At 37.6% G+C, this 16,678-nt stretch overlaps 2 protein-coding genes and 2 long non-coding RNA genes across 4 annotated transcripts; 3 read left to right on the top strand and 1 right to left on the bottom strand.

Moving 5' to 3' along the window:
• Positions 1–6,628: 6,628 nt before the first annotated feature.
• On the bottom strand, positions 6,629–8,174 carry LOC6649061 (mitochondrial carrier homolog 2). The gene is made up of 2 exons (XM_002071656.4): positions 7,973–8,174; positions 6,629–7,906 (listed from the first exon to the last, which is right to left on the bottom strand). Exons 1-2 carry the CDS (start codon positions 8,043–8,045, stop codon positions 6,780–6,782), a joined length of 1,200 nt encoding a protein of 399 aa, XP_002071692.3. The 5' UTR covers positions 8,046–8,174; the 3' UTR covers positions 6,629–6,779.
• A 1,016-nt stretch (positions 8,175–9,190) lies between these two features.
• LOC26530185 lies at positions 9,191–10,059 on the top strand. The gene is made up of 3 exons (XR_002724314.2): positions 9,191–9,312; positions 9,373–9,508; positions 9,572–10,059. It is a non-coding gene; the product is annotated as an uncharacterized LOC26530185 (long non-coding RNA).
• Positions 10,060–12,681: 2,622 nt separating this feature from the next.
• LOC6649060 (mitochondrial import inner membrane translocase subunit TIM16) lies at positions 12,682–13,302 on the top strand. Its single transcript, XM_002071655.3, has one exon. The coding sequence runs from the start codon at positions 12,726–12,728 to the stop codon at positions 13,131–13,133; it is 408 nt and encodes a 135-aa protein (XP_002071691.1). The 5' UTR covers positions 12,682–12,725; the 3' UTR covers positions 13,134–13,302.
• A 964-nt stretch (positions 13,303–14,266) lies between these two features.
• Positions 14,267–15,135, top strand: LOC111519309. Its single transcript, XR_002724315.2, has 3 exons — positions 14,267–14,388; positions 14,449–14,584; positions 14,648–15,135. It is a non-coding gene; the product is annotated as an uncharacterized LOC111519309 (long non-coding RNA).
• Positions 15,136–16,678: the final 1,543 nt, after the last annotated feature.

Raw genomic sequence — 16,678 nt, 5'->3', positions numbered from 1 at the left:
GTAAGAACACAATTAGTTAGATAGTTAGATATAGATAGAAGCCAAATCTTTGACGAATGTTATTAAGAGGATAAAAAAAAGGAACAAATTGTTTTTCTATACCAAATACATTAATACTTGCTTGTTCTCATCCTGTCCATCGAATTGTAAGTAGGTATAACAGATAGATATATGTAGGTACATATATATATGTATATAGATATAGATACATTTTCTATTCAATAATATGTTGTATGGTGACGTTTCATATATTACTTGAGTAGGTTAATGAATGATTTCAACTATTGTTAAAAACGAGTAGAAGCCCATTTTAGTTTCCTAAATTTCTGCTATAAATTTACTTGAATATGTTTAACTTTCTAAATATTTTTGTATATTTTGTAATGAGAAATTGGTCAGTAAGCCTAATTTAAAAAGATATTTAAATATTTTTACTGAGTTATTTCTCTATATATTAAGATGTTCAATTTCGATTGTTTCTATTGCAGCTATGTATATATGTTATACAAAGATATGGTCTGATCAATATTCTTGAACTTGATCTCGATTAGACAATAAAAAGCTTAAATACCAAGTTTCATTACGATAGCATTCAAATTGAGGGCGTTGAATTGATACGGACAGACGGGCATGGCTATATTGAGTCAACTTCCCATTCTGACTAAGAATATACAGTAGAATCCGGTTATTACGACTCCGCTTATAACGTCCGTCCAGTTATAGCGACTAAAGTTCGATGAGTGATTGTTTGGCCCCAATAGAAACTTATATGAAAGGCCCTGCGATTAGTAAGTCTTCCGGATATAACGACAAAAATCGTCGGTCCCTGCAGCGTCGTTATACATATATATGTAGCTTATGGGGTCGAAATCATCTACTTCTCTGCTAAAATTATATAAAGAAACCCTAAAAAGGTTTATAAATTTGAGGTTAAGCCTCAATAAAGACTGCTCTGTTCTTTTGCTTTATTAACTTAAACTAGTTTTAGCCTTAAAAGAGTGATATACATAGTTTTCAGTTAAATCATTTAATAAGTTTTATGTTCCCTAGCAAATGATGTTTTCGACGATTTAATTTCAATCTCTGTTTTGACATACTTTATTGGCAAGGATATATTAAAATTTCAGACCTCAATTTTTATTACTTCTCTAAATTTCATTTCGCTTTCTCTGTAGCAACCCAATTGGATCCAAAAATAGTCCTGTGTTGAACTGGATTACTAGTTATTCCAGCTTTCTATCTGTCAGATTGTCTGCCTGCCTTGTGTGTGTGTGTGTGTCTGTATATATGTATGTGGAATAATTCCAATCACAATCACGTGATTTGCAAGTAATCATGTTGTACATTTGCAGTGCACACATCGCATATTGATGAATCCCAGCATCTGCCTGCTGCTTTTCTGGCAGCTGCCTCATGCCTGATGCATCCTTCCATACCACACCTTCTCCAGTTTTCCCATCCTGCATGATGGTATTGCTGAACTCGGAGGCATCCATTGGCTGCAGTCAGTAATAAACGTGCGTAATCAAGCCGCTCCCGTAGCCCATGGCCATGACCATCTCTGGTATCTGACAGCCGCACAACAAAAACCAATAGGAACTACAAAATCCATGTGTGTATGTATGTGTGTTGTGTGATGTGTATCCTGGCAACGGGCCATCGTCATAGTCATAACTCTAAGAAGAAGAAAAAAAGAAATGTGGATGTAATAGAAAAACGCCTCCACCTACCCAAAAGTAGATAGTCCGGGTGTAATATTTGATTTTGATTGAAATGCAGTCAGGCACAATACGTGAATAGGTGAAAAAGAATGAAAATACCTGGCCTTTACCTTTATCCTGTGCTGCCTGTTGCTTTACCTTATATGACTGCAAATCACATTTATAATGAGAGAAATAATCCAAAAGAAAGCCAAGAAGAATGCGTTCTCCTGGGAACATACAAAATTTTATTTAGAATTCTAATGACTTCTTTGTTTCACTGAACAGTTAAGTCATTGAAATGCTCGGAGGATCGAACAAAACATTTCTTCTTATGCATTTTCTACTGGGGCAATTCAATGATGGCTGATTTGACAGGAGTGTTAGCTGTTAAGCTAGTTTCCAGTCTTCAAGTTGAAGCCCTGTTTCCCTTTGGCTGCTGGTGGTTTAGCTGATCCAGCTTTGGATGCACTTTTTCCTTTCGATATTATTACAATTTTGTTGTTGGTGTTGGTGGTGCGGCTGCTGTTGCCTTTCACGCCAGGCTATTTTATGGCCTGCATAAATCAGAGACGCCTCTCAACCTTCAGGCCAACCCAGTTCGACCCGACCTGGTCCGATCGGATCCGGTCCGGCACGGTACGGCACAGCACGGCACAGCCCAGCCCAGCCAGACCGAACGAAAACAAGCTGTCTCGACGTGTCTGGGGTGTGGCCAAGGGTTCGCTTAAAGCGAATTTATACATGATGACGATATTATTTGGCTACATGTATATACATGTGTATATACGATACTATAGTTAGGCTCTGGTAATTGCCCTGGCAGCGCATGAAATTTTAAACGCAACAAATGAAAAAATGAAAATTTTTACACTTTTCCAAGTGGCTTTTTGACTTGGGTCTCTGGGTTCTGCTTTTTGCGTTCAGTATTCTGCGTTCTCAGTGCTGAGTTTTCTGTGCGCTGAAATTTGTTTTGGCCCGTTTTTATTTACCAGCCATCCAGCCAGCCCTCCAGTAGTCAGAGTGGGACACTTGAAGAGGGCGACGCCAAGGAGAAATGTGATGAGTAGCAAGGCGGTGGCGGGGGCGGCGGCGGGGTAGGGTGAGTGCAGTGCCAAGCAATGGCAAAAAAACATTTAGGCAGCTTGGCCCTTTGAAGGCTCGTGGTCATAAATTCCGTTCTCACCACATTTTCTTTTTGGCCGTCCCTTCAAATCCCCTCTTACTCTCACTTCTCTTCGTTTCCTCGGACTGCCATTCATGGATTCCAGTTTTTTTTTTTTGCTTTTTATTTTATTTTGGTCCTTTTGTTGGGTGGCACAAACATTTTCGTCTGCTAAGGTGCAAAAAAACACACCAAAAATTGTGCCAACAACAATAACAAAAAGAAAAAGAAAAAAGTTGAAAATGAAATTTAAATATTTGTTAGCTACCAAATCTTAGATACTCTATCTATCATTATTTCATATATACATATATTATATAGGTTTGGCTAAACAAGTCATCAGTTAAAAAAATAACATTTTGTAACCATTAATTTCAATTGGAAATATTCATTTGAATAAGGAGATTTTCCATTTCATAACAAACTACTTCTAAAGTAAATAGTTATACCCCGTTTTTTACCATTTTCTAAATTCTCCCTTTCACTGACTTTAGACATTCGAGTATTGTAAAACGAAAATCCACATAAAGCATATTTCTGGCCATGCTTTTTGACTTGACTTTGACTTGGAGTCTTAGCTTGGTCTTCTTTAAAAAAAAAAAAAAAGAGGAAGGAAAAAAAAGCAAAAAAGAAAGGAGAACGAAATAAGAAATCTAAAATGATAATAAAATATTCATATTAATCTGCTTGGCTCATAAAATATTCAGCTGCGTAATTGTTGGCATTACATTTACGACAAAGAGGAGAGGCGCTGGCACTGGGGAGAGATGACATAAGTCAGGTGGTTGGTGGGCTCAGGAATGGCTAAAGGAATTGCCAGTATCATCGTCATCATCCTCCTTTTGCTGCCACACTTCAGTCTCTTTTGCAGTGTCTTTCTGTACTTGGTGTTGTTTCTGTTTTTTTTTTTGCTTGGTGCTTGGTAAGGAAATGGCAAACTCCGAATTTCTTCGTGAAAGGAAGGGAGACAGTAGGTAATTTACACCTGGCTGCGTTTGCTTGAGCTGGTGTCCAAGCAACTGACTTTAAGCCACTTTAATTCTGTCTTTCTCTCTCTCTCTTTCTCTCTCTGTGTCTCTCTTATTATGGGGGTAAACCAATGTTCCAATGTAAATCCCATAATTGTTCATAATTTTGGTTGATTTCATTTAATTTCATAGGCGTGTGTGTTTTGGGTCATCACACTTAAACCGCAAAACTCATATGCATAATCAATGGATGCCTCATTAACCTGTCCCAGATCATAATATTCTTGTTATTGGTTGTGTTGGTGTTGTTGTTGTTGCCTGTTAATTACACAAGCCATAAAATATATATCCCATATGCATATATGTACACAAATTTATTGATACATACATACAAACAAACATTGTTCCCATCGCAAATGACGCCTATTAACACCTTCATACTGCATGTATGAAGTGAGTATGTGTCTGTGTGTATGTGTGTGTGTGTGTGTGTGTGTGTCTTTCTGTGAGTGTATGTGGGCTCTTGTGTGCGTGAGAGTGTAATTTTTTGGATGGGTTGTAAAACCTGTTAATTGGTTTAACGTTATAAAATTGAAACCGCCGCCATGTTGTCGGAAGTCGGAAGCCCATGCGGCGTATACGTAAAATATGTTTATTCTTGTTGTTTTTGTTTTTGTTGTTGTTGTTGCTACATTTTCCACAAAACAAAAAAAAAAAACAAAATGTAAAAATAATAAAAAAAATTAAACAAAAGGATATTGTTCTGATTTTGGCTTTTCATCTCGATTCCACCTAAATGCTGTCCAAAATAATAGCATACTTATTGGGGCTCACATACTGAATAGTTTTGGAGGCTCATCTACCACCTGCAAAACAATATAGCATACTTTTTGAGGCAAATTCAAATATATGTAGCCTAAAATTTCTTGTAGAGCCAAATGATTCGAATGTAAAAAAAAATATTTTAGAATTCCATTTTAATCACCACAAATAATTTTTCGCTATGATTTCTTTTGCATTTTTTTACATTGTCACCCATTGCATGGCCATTGGAATGCCCCAAATGCTCATTAATATTAATGAAGAAGAATATGTCAGGAATCATTATCATCTACCCCTTACATTAAGTGGTTTGCAGTTGTTAATTATGACAGAAACAAAATATTTACAACAATAATTGTACATATATTGCATAATTATGCATATCTCATTTACTCTAACTAAATTTTGATATTGCTGATTTTCAATAATCATTTATAATTAACAATAATTTGTAAATTTAATATAATTAGTTAAAACCCCTCTAGCCGAAGCCAGAAAATGGCTAGAGCCGGAGATTCAGTGGCATTTAATAATGCCTTATACACCTTACCACCTTGCAAACATACATACATACATACATACATATGTATGTATAAAAATTAATAAATAATTAATATTGTTCACACAGAATATCCGGCTAAGTAGGGGCAATAAATAACAACAGTAACAACAAAAAAAAGAGGTTGCTTGGGTGTGTGTGTGTGTGTGTGTTGGAAGCGAGGCAAGTTTGTAAAGTATATAAAATGCAACTTGTATAGACTTTATTTTAATGAACTTGCAAAGAATCTCTATTCAAACAATCTGTCAATCAAACGCATTAGCCACCACATGAAGCATGCCACATGCCACATGCAACAGCATTCACAACGCTTCCTCCAACCATCTGTGCTCATCCTTGTGTAGTTAAAGACAAAATTGTGTTGCATCGTTAGACTAATTGCATTTTCCTAGACGACAGTAACAACAGATTCCTTTATATACATATACATCTATGTATGTATGTATGTCTGTGTGTGTGTGTGTGTGTGTGTGTGTGTAGTGCAGGCATGCGTGAATGTCACAAGAATGTAGTTCTTGTTGGTTGACAATGTCTGCTCACTCTACCAGAGTGGCTGATTGCGTTTTTTGGGGTTATTAAGACGATATGCCTTTACTTCTCACTCTGAATTTTTGTGGCAACACACACACACACACACACATACACTCACATTGCAACGTCATTCTCAACGTTGTCTGTCTCTGTCTAACTCCACACACCTACACACAATACATATAATAACTACACTAGTACGGTAACGTTTATTTCAGTTTGTTGCTATTGCTGGATGGCAAGACGGCAGAAGGTTTTGACTTTTGATTTCTCTGGCCTAAATGAACCTGACCAGAAGAGGATCAACACAATGCCAAATGGAACTCAAAAGGGATTAGTATGTTGACATTTACTGAGCATATGCGACAACATGAATATCCTGGAAAGAAATCAAATCTCTTTTAATGAAACTTGTAAAGAAGCCGATGAGCAGCAACGGGCAACAAGTTTGTCAGGCCAAGCATAAAGAATCTAAAAAACGGTTTTGATACCCTGCACACACACACACACAACACCAATGTCTAGCATTTAAATGAAGCAAAACTGAATTGCGTCTCGAGTCACGCCCAACTTTCTCCCTGCCTCTACCGTCGGGGGCGTGTCCTTCGCCCTTTGGACAGCTGTTGGCACATTTAGATTTTTGATATTTTCATTACGTACAGCTGCCAGTTACGTTGTGTGCCCACAAGAAGTACTAGAAATGAAATCTTGTGCATGTTAGTTTTCGTTTTTCCTCCATACAGATTTTTACTCTAATCTCTCTGCCGACTGAAAATATAAGGAATTACACTAGATTATGGAGAGCATACAGCAAATATCATTGTAGTCTCCCCCTCCCACGAGTTAGTTAAGTTAAATTAAAATTACTACACACACACACACATACACATTATGTATTCATATATTCACGGCTAAAGATACGATGTATGTATCTAAGCATCAAGTAAAATTTTTTTAGGTCTATCGGTGAACACAATAATATTTTATAATACCGTGACCATTTAAGTGTACCAAAAAAAAAAACAAATAAATACCTAAGGGGCACGCACATACGGAGCGCCATCTAACAAACCAGTCGAAATTTGGAAACGGGGAATTGTGCGCCAAAATAAATGGATTCCCCGTGTATGTTCCCCGCGTGCATACAAATCGGTTAGACAATCAATCCAATCGACATAGATCGGCATACGTGGAGGAGCGCCAGCTGCCAAGGGAGTTCCACTGCATGCCATGCAGGAGCTAGCCACCTCCAATGGATACGTTGCAAATGTGGTCATCAACTGGACAACACCCGCCTTATAGTGATATCCATCGTCTCCAGAGCGAAAAAATATATAAGCCATTGTGCTTGTCACCACCAGAACAGTCATCTCGGCAATTAGTTTGGGCACGAATCCGGCATAGAATCCCACAATGCCATCCTGCTCGAATATATATTTAACGCTGCTTTGCAAAGTCTCAAAGACTTTCTCTTTGCCCACAAACGAAGCTGCCTGACGCACCATGACCAGATGAAATGGATACGACAACACCGATGCGGTGGCCAAGCGAATGCTATCCCTGAAGAGATTCCAGGCATACTCACGAAATGGATGAGCTCCTTTTTTGGGGCCGCTATTGTAGGGTCGTATGCACAGAAATTTGAGCAAGATATCGGAAAATAGGAAGCCAACTGTGGTTCCCAGTACACGAGGCAGCAAGCCGCGATATAGTCCAGCAAAGCCATCACAACGCTTGATATACTGCACATACTTGTGGACGCCGGGCAGCAAGCAAATTGGCTTGAACTTCCATACTTGGTAGACCATGTGTGGCATCGGTTCGTGTCCCAATTGAATCAAAGTACGAGCATAGTCATACGGATACAGTAGAGTACTGACGGTTAGACGAGTACAAAAGCGAACATATTCATTTGGTTCATGCTCCAGACTCTGCTGACCAGCTGAATTATCATGCGACTCCTGTGGCATCGGTTCACGGTCCTGTTCTATTTCTTGCTCTTCCAAATCAAAGTCATCGGCAATGTCCATCTCGTCATATAGATCGTAAAGCCCTTCTTCGTCATCCTCGACATCCATGTCATCGGTAGCCCCTTCCATACGCATCAAGAATCTTTCCATTTGGCGCCTGATTTCTGCATCATTATCGGCATCACCGCCTCCTAAACTTACCAGGACCGGGACCAGGTTATTACCATAACCAATATGATTGTTAAACCGTTACTTACCATTCGCAATGTTCATACCAATGGCAACTCCTGCCGGTAGGCGATCCTGACGACGTCGTCGATTGCTTTCCATAACAAAATAATAATATCTGGGATTTCTGTTTATTATTTTGAATCTTTAATTTTTTTTTCTCACACGAGAACTACCAATAGAAAATGTGTGAAAAATATGTGTACAAAGCGAAAGCTAGTAAAATTGTGAAAGTCTGTAGGCGAAAAATTTGGTATATCACTTTTTACAACCATCCAAGGCCTATTGAGATTCGGAAAATCTCAAAAAAACTACAATTTAGAAACTCAAAAATTTGTCATGGCTAATGTGATGTAATCACTGCTGTTTAAAGAAAAATTGTTTGATCTTGTTTTCTTGTGAGTTCAACATCCGCTTAATCTGTACATTTGCCAATTACAGAACACCAATCATCCTTTACACACTTACCACCCCATCTCTGCCCCATTGGCTCAAACACTTCTTTGGCCGCCTTGTTGTTCACTTATTTCACAACATGAAATTTCAATTAGGCTATTGCGATTCGCTTGCTGTTTTTCTGGTCAATTTAATGCAACCATATTGGCAGCTGCATTCGAAACGTATACCCCACTCACACACACACACACACATTTGACACCATTTTACTCAAACTCTGATGCCCTACCCCACGGGCTATCTACCTTCCCGTGGCAAAAGTCTCTCTCTCATGCCATTGTCAAAAGTAGACACAGAAGAAAAAAGCTGACAAACTTTTTCTGAAAGACAAAATGTAGTTTTATATAATCGAAATCGTCTACAAAACAAATAAAGTTCGGAGGTGTTAAAGTAAAACAATAACATTAAAAGTCCTCAATTGTCTACTTTCATCCATCCTTCTACATTTCTCTAAAAACTGGACAGGTGTCTATATCTAAATGGACTCGGGAATAAAATAAACCCCAAATTTAATCCATACCCACTTCAAATAAGATTCCCTTCACACTCTAATATATATATTACACTTTCAGTGTATGACAATACTTTCAGCCACGAGTACTTTAAAAACTCACGACTTTACCCTAATAGAGTGAACAGACGTCCCAAAAATCTCCACACTATTTCCAGATTTCGTTACAATTCAAATGTACTCAATCTAGTAGGCATGGTGAATTCAATTCAAATGTACTCAATCTAGTAGGCATGGTGAACTCAAATGTCAAATTTTTGTGTACCCCCTTAGCTGGAGCCAATGTTTAGTTCATTATATTTCATTCAGTCGGGGAACAAACATCTAAATTTCCAGTGTTATTTTTCAGATTATTTTCAAAAACATTGAAAAACAAAAACAAAAATATACAAAGTTCAAAAGGTATTAAAGTGCAAATATTTATAACAAAATTCGACACCGAGTCCTCGAGTATTATTTCAGATTAAACTTTTAAAACACTTCTGAAGTGCTGCAGCCCCTTGCGAACGTTGTGTTACCTCGATGATCCCCCAGTTTTAGGGACCTCAAATATACATAATATATATACATATATACTCTAACATCTTGTTACAAATGGGTAAGTTGGACTTGAAGGAGCTCTGCAGATATATTCAGTTGAGAATGTTTTGCTATCTTGCAGATGCGTTATTAATCGACGTAATTTGTTACAAATACTTGTTGATACTACTCCTACGGTGTGCCTTAAGGCGATTTTAAGACGGATATCATTGCACTTTATGTTTACACAGCCAAGAGGAAAAATGGAGACTCGAAGAAAAAGAATACCAGAACCTAGACACATTCCTACTCCTGCTGTTTAATTACCCATTACCCATTATCCATCAAACCTTATTTCATACATTGGCAATTGGCCTTGCATAGAAGGCTAAACGATTTACACATCGCAATTACTACTTACCAATACCAATACATAAGGGGACCAGGAGATGTTAGAACTTACCAGAGCATTATAACTGGACCACAATAAGGAGAAGAATCATTATTTCGAACGTTTTACATCGGTCTATTCTGTTGGACTTCCGCATGTGGCTTATAACATAAGTTTCTTCTTTAATGTTACAATAATTTGATTGTTTGTACGGTCAATACAAAATGTGCAACAATTTACATACAAATTTGTTTTTTCTGCAGGCATATCAAACTCGTATTTGTGTGTGTGTTAGTGTCTTGTAGCACTTTGCCGGCTTCCGATGTATTGGTGCTCTCGGTAACATAATAGTACACACAAAATAGTATTAGCTTGGCTGGGACCCCTTGCGTATACGCGTTATTGCCCTCTACAGTGTTTCCATATGAAAAGACACAATTACAATTTTCGTATTTCTCCAGGCGAAATGTATATACATACGTGTGAGTGTGTGTGTGTGTGTGTGTGTGTGTAATCTCCGTTCATATATACCTATAGTGTTAAGTTGATTAACTTAGTTTTTGGTAACTCTCAATACCCAGCAGCTGGGAGCATCTATGTATAGCTGGCCAACTGGTAAATCATTTTTCCAGGCACGATTATTGCACATCACTAATTAGTGAATGTGCGCGTGGTATTGCGCTTAAATTTCAGATTCTATCCAGGGCCAGGATGTGAATTGACGTTGACATTCCACTAACAGTGAAATTGTTTTCCAAATCCTAAGCTTGCATGTTAGCCACAAGCAACAACAAAAACAAGAAAAACAACAGCGTGTGGAACCTAACGTGAATGGTTGGGGTTTTTTTTGTCCGCTCTAGCGGGAAGAGGGAGGTGAACGGGGGCCAGTACAACCACGAAGCGAATGAATGGCAATGAATGCGACACTAGGCCTGACCATTTTCAGCGCCATGCCCGCCATACATCAACCAAGCGTCGTCGACGTCGTCGTCGACATACATTCACGTTCAGCTCTGTGCAGATCCCACGTCCAAGTGTGGTAAATAGTGAACTGTTCCCAACCCCCGTGCCCACCAACAATTCTCTATCCCATACTCCAGCATTCTCGATTTTAATGCCCATTGCTACACTTGCCTAAAATCGGAGTTCAATTAGAGAAATCATAAAAAAAAGAAGAAACCAAAGTGTTGGCTTAATCAGGCTCTCTTTTAAGGTTAAACTCATAATTGTTGGCCATTAGCCACCAACCAATTGGAGTAAAAATATTGAGAGCTTCCTTTTTTTTTTGGGGAGGAGGCAGTTTTTTTTTCAGTGTGCGTGTGTGCAGAAGACTACGGACTCTGGACTCGGGCAGTCCTGGAGGATTAAAAATGCCGGATGCAGTGCGGAAATCAAAATGCTATAGCGACCAGGTCAGCCGGACTGAGACAGACAGACAGCCAGCCAGACAGAGAGGATGGATGAATGGACGGATGGACGGATAGACGTAAACGAAACGAATCGGAATCGGACGGTAACATCAGTTTAAATGGCAACTAATCGCAAAAATGTAGAGTCAGTGTGATGGGTAGGTTAAAAGTGGCGTTGTAGGTTTAAGTTTCGGATGTGGAGGAGCTTCTGGGTGTGGGTGTGGGTGTGGGTGTGGGTGTGGGTGTGACTGTTGGCTGTTAGATAGTCTAGCCCATAGCCACGTTTAGATAGCCCATGTAGAGGTGTTTGCATAATGAATGGACCAAGCTGGAGGCAACAACATCAACTGCGGCTTCATTGAATTGAAAACTGGGTGGTGCTTATATCCACCCCCTTCAGCCCTTCAGTCACTCATCCATTCACTAGCCTTTCTTTGGGTGGGTTATGGGATGTCCAAGAGGGGGCGGTTGACAACCACCGTTCACGCATAGGACAATAAAATCAAACGACAAACGCAAATGTGATCAATTACAGTTTGTGAATTTTAACTGCAAAAAACACCAAAGACCGATGGACACAAAAAAAACCAAAAACTAAAACTCAAATTTTTAAATTCTTGTGCACTGAAAAAGAAAACTGTAACGAACTGTAACCCGAAAAGAGATAATGGAACAAATTTTCTCCCGCTGGCATTGGACATAGCCTTGGCAACAGGTCATCATTGTAATTATGTTAATATCATATCACATTTAGCTACCACAGATGCCATGGTACATGTGTGTGTGTGTGTGTGTGTGTGTGTGTTTGTATGCGTGCCCCAGGAATGTCAGCTGCAAAATGCAACCAAATAACAAGCTCCAGCTGGGTCAGCTTGTATCACCAGCCCCATCCAATCGACTCGACTCCGCACCGGAAGTCTGACAATTTGCGCATAATTTGTTTATGAGCTTCACACATTACGGATGCGGATGCTGAAAATCACAGCCAGAGGATGTGAAGTTTCATCCCTTGATTTCCCTGCCTCCTCTCAGTGAGGGACCTCTTGCTTGGGACCAATAATTCTTGCTCTCGGTCTGCATTCAAATTTGAAATATTCTAAACACTTGAATATATATGTAAATGTATGTATGTATGTAGATAATTTCAACAATTTTCTAAGAGGACAAAATGCATAATATTAACTTTGAATCTACTAAACCAATTCAAGATCTCTAACAAGCATACAAAAGAAAAATGCTCCAAAAAACTCAAAGCCCTTTGCAATTCGGATCAAAAATAAAATAATGTGAAATTTTATCAGTAGGCACACACAAATGAACATTTCGTAGTGTTCCTCTCACTTTTCACACATTTTTCCACATTTGCGGAATAAATTTTTAAAAAGTTTTTTTGGTATACACAAAAACAAAACAAAAAACACACAAAAAAACACAAATAACACCAAAATTCGCATATTTTGTTTGTGGCAAAAGAAAAGAAGGATATTTTGTTTATTATGGCCAAACATTTAGCACGCATTCTGATATATGGCACCCAATCAGTGGGCAGAGCCTTTGTCAAGGCTATTCGCCAGGAAATTGAAGCCTCCGCAGAGGCTGCCCGGTATCATCGAGCGGTTAACGGGCGATCCATAAATAAGGACGATCCGCCCGTTAAAGGAATGACCCTAGGTGAAGCCCAACAGATACTGAATGTGTCAAATATCGAGGATCGCGATCAAATTGAACATAATTATACGCATTTGTTTAAAGTGAATTGTAAATTAACCGGTGGCTCGTTTTATCTGCAATCAAAAGTATTTAGGGCCAAAGAGCGTTTAGATCAAGAGTACAAAAAGAAACTAAACAAGAAAATTGTCCCCAACAAAGATGATCAACTTGAAATGAAGCAGGATTCGCAATAAACTGATGACAGTTCGATAGATATACATACATGTATATATATATATTTATATATATTGTGATGTGTTTTTCTCTGCGCGTTTTCTTCTTGTCTTTAGATAAATTATAAACAAGTGTGTTTGCGTATTGGAATTAAATAAAGATCTAGGTCGCACAATGTTTTACTTGTAACATAAGCCGACTTTAAGTAAATACATATATGTATGGGCATCATCCATCATCGCAATCTTAAGGCCCCTTTTGAAACTCTTCGGTGGTTTACTTTAATTGGCCAAACTTGTTTTTGTGGGCAATGACAGCAACTTTCATTTAATTTCCATTCATTTCTTGTTAGAATTGATTTTGGCATTTTCATTGATTAATTGAAATTGACAATCGAATTGTCACAGTTGTCGGTGGAATGATAGGGAAAATTTTAAGACATCTAAACTCTATAACCGCAGTAGATGGGGATGTGTGGAAATAAGATGCGGCTGTGTGGAAACAAGATGCGGCTGTGTGGAAATAAGATACTTTGGCTATTGTTCATTCAAACGCTTACATATAAAGCTTATATATAAACAAATAGCATTGCATTTCTATTTGTTTCACTCTAATGATTTCACGAAATCAGGCCCGATTTATACTGGCTATAACTTAGGTTCTATTTATACGATCCAAAAACTCATTACCTCTCATTACCACAATTTTCACAAAGATTCCGCAAGTTTATCGCCAATTTTTTGTATGGTACTAAATGATTTAGTGGTTTTACTCAAACATGTTTTTTTATTTTAAGTCATAGAGGTTTTCAAAAGCTAAAATACCACCAAGTTTCATCAAATTTGCTTTTAAATTGGTGGACAAACGGAAACTCCTTTGACGACTTGGCTTTTCATGTTAAACAAAAAAATATGTATACATTACTTGAAGTGGAAACATCTTCTTTTTTGCGTTATAAACAACTTTAGAAACTCACGACATTACTCTAATAGAGTGAACAGACCTCCCAAAAATCTCCTCACTATTTCCAGATTTCGTTACAATTCAAATGTACTCAATCTAGTAGGCATAGTGAATTCAATTCAAATGTACTCAATCTAGTAGGCATGGTGAACTCAAATGTCAAATTTTTGTGTACCCCCTTAGCTGGAGCCAATGTTTAGTTCATTATATTTCATTCAGTCGGGGAACAAACATCTAAATTTCCAGTGTTATTTTTCAGATTATTTTCAAAAACATTGAAAAACAAAAACAAAAATATACAAAGTTCAAAAGGTATAAAAGTGCAAATATATATAACAAAATTCGACACCGAGTCCTCGAGTATTATTTCAGATTAAACTTTTAAAACACTTCTGAAGTGCTGCAGCCCCTTGCGAACGTTGTGTTACCTCGATGATCCCCCAGTTTTAGGGACCTCAAATATACATAATATATATACATATATACTCTAACATCTTGTTACAAATGGGTAAGTTGGACTTGAAGGAGCTCTGCAGATATATTCAGTTGAGAATGTTTTGCTATCTTGCAGATGCGTTATTAATCGACGTAATTTGTTACAAATACTTGTTGATACTACTCCTACGGTGTGCCTTAAGGCGATTTTAAGACGGATATCATTGCACTTTATGTTTACACAGCCAAGAGGAAAAATGGAGACTCGAAGAAAAAGAATACCAGAACCTAGACACATTCCTACTCCTGCTGTTTAATTACCCATTACCCATTATCCATCAAACCTTATTTCATACATTGGCAATTGGCCTTGCATAGAAGGCTAAACGATTTACACATCGCAATTACTACTTACCAATACCAATACATAAGGGGACCAGGAGATGTTAGAACTTACCAGAGCATTATAACTGGACCACAATAAGGAGAAGAATCATTATTTCGAACGTTTTACATCGGTCTATTCTGTTGGACTTCCGCATGTGGCTTATAACTTATGTTTCTTCTTTAATGTTACAATAATTTGATTGTTTGTACGGTCAATACAAAATGTGCAACAATTTACATTCAAAATGTGTTTTCTGTAGGCATATTTTTGCCATTGATCTTTATAATGAGACGCTTGCCCTCAATTATACACCCACAAATATTTAAGTATATTTGTATGTATATATAAAAATATAAACGCACACACGCATACTTATTGTGTTATGGCAATTTTCAATTGTGTGTATATATTGCATTTAAAATGCAATTTTCGATTGCAACAAGAATCGAGGCTCAATAAAATTTGTTAAGTGATTTATTTATGGACAATTGTTGTTGCTATTGTGTGTTGTTTTTGGTTTTGTTTTTGCTGGCCAACGAACTCTTAATAAAAACAATTAAACCAAATTGGCCACAATTATATGTCAAAACAAAAATAAAACAGAAATAAAAATTGAATTTATTAAGCCAAGCCAATGAACAGACCACTCATTCGGAATTAACTGAATGTGGCGGCTTTTGGCCTACCATTTTAATCTAAAGAGTATTAAGATATGAGAAAATATATCTAGCTAACTAATATAAAGAGTATTAAGAGTGTGAAAAAATATCTAACCAAATAACTTGGACAGAAAATATCAAGAAATGTCAGAGGTTTAGAGTTGAAGCATCAAATTTTAATATATTCGAAAAAAAATTGTGCTCAAACATAAAGAGAAATCACAGAAAATTAGTTTGTTTTCTTATACTTCCAGCTTTCCGCCGCTTTAGTCTTCCCTTTTTCTGAGATATTATACCTACAGTAATTGTTAAATTTGTAATATTCACTCATCAGTTGAAGAGAAGGAGCTTGCTTGGTCTATAAAAAGACAAAAACAGTTGATATTTAATATATTTAAGTATTTTAGAATTGTAAGTAAATTATAATGATCAGGAATGAAAAATCGTTGAGTACTTGAGTGAAAATGCATTTGCGTGTCATTATAAAGAAGTGGAACTTTGACTTAAAAGAGGAAAAAACTGGAAATGAGCAAGTGCAGTGCACTCACACACACACGCACACACTAATATACACCCACACATACACACACCCACACACTTTTAGCCATGGCCGCAGTCGTTGCACTAGCAACAAATGATGATGATAAGGCGATGCGCTGCGATTTGCGTTTGCCGTCACTTCTTTTCGTTTTTCTTCCATAGATATATATGTATATATATCTATTTTTTTTTTCTCTATTTTTGGTATGGAAAAACTATTCAAGTCTAATGGAACGAAAGAGAATAATGACGCACAATACACTTCGACAGTTTAAACGGATTCACATGATTACGTGAATGGCGTGGCATGGAGTGGGTTACTACACACACACACATTGCCAGAATGGAGTACCCTAGATAATGGGAGGGGGGGAGGGGACAAGTAGGTCTCAAGTACTCAACGAAGTGGAGATGACAACGACAACGGCAACGGCAGTAAGTAATGATGTCTGTCTGTCGATGTTTGCAGAAACTTGTTAACCATTTGAAGGCGACAAATGTCGTTCGCATTATAGGGAAAATGTTGGCAGAACACTGGTCAAAATATCTCAAAAAAAAATCTAACCCAAAGAACGTTATA

The sequence above is a fragment of the Drosophila willistoni genome, assembly GCF_018902025.1.
Source record: "Drosophila willistoni isolate 14030-0811.24 chromosome XL unlocalized genomic scaffold, UCI_dwil_1.1 Seg141, whole genome shotgun sequence".
Taxonomy (NCBI): Eukaryota; Metazoa; Arthropoda; class Insecta; order Diptera; family Drosophilidae; genus Drosophila; species Drosophila willistoni.
This window is presented reverse-complemented; position numbering and strand designations above follow the sequence as displayed.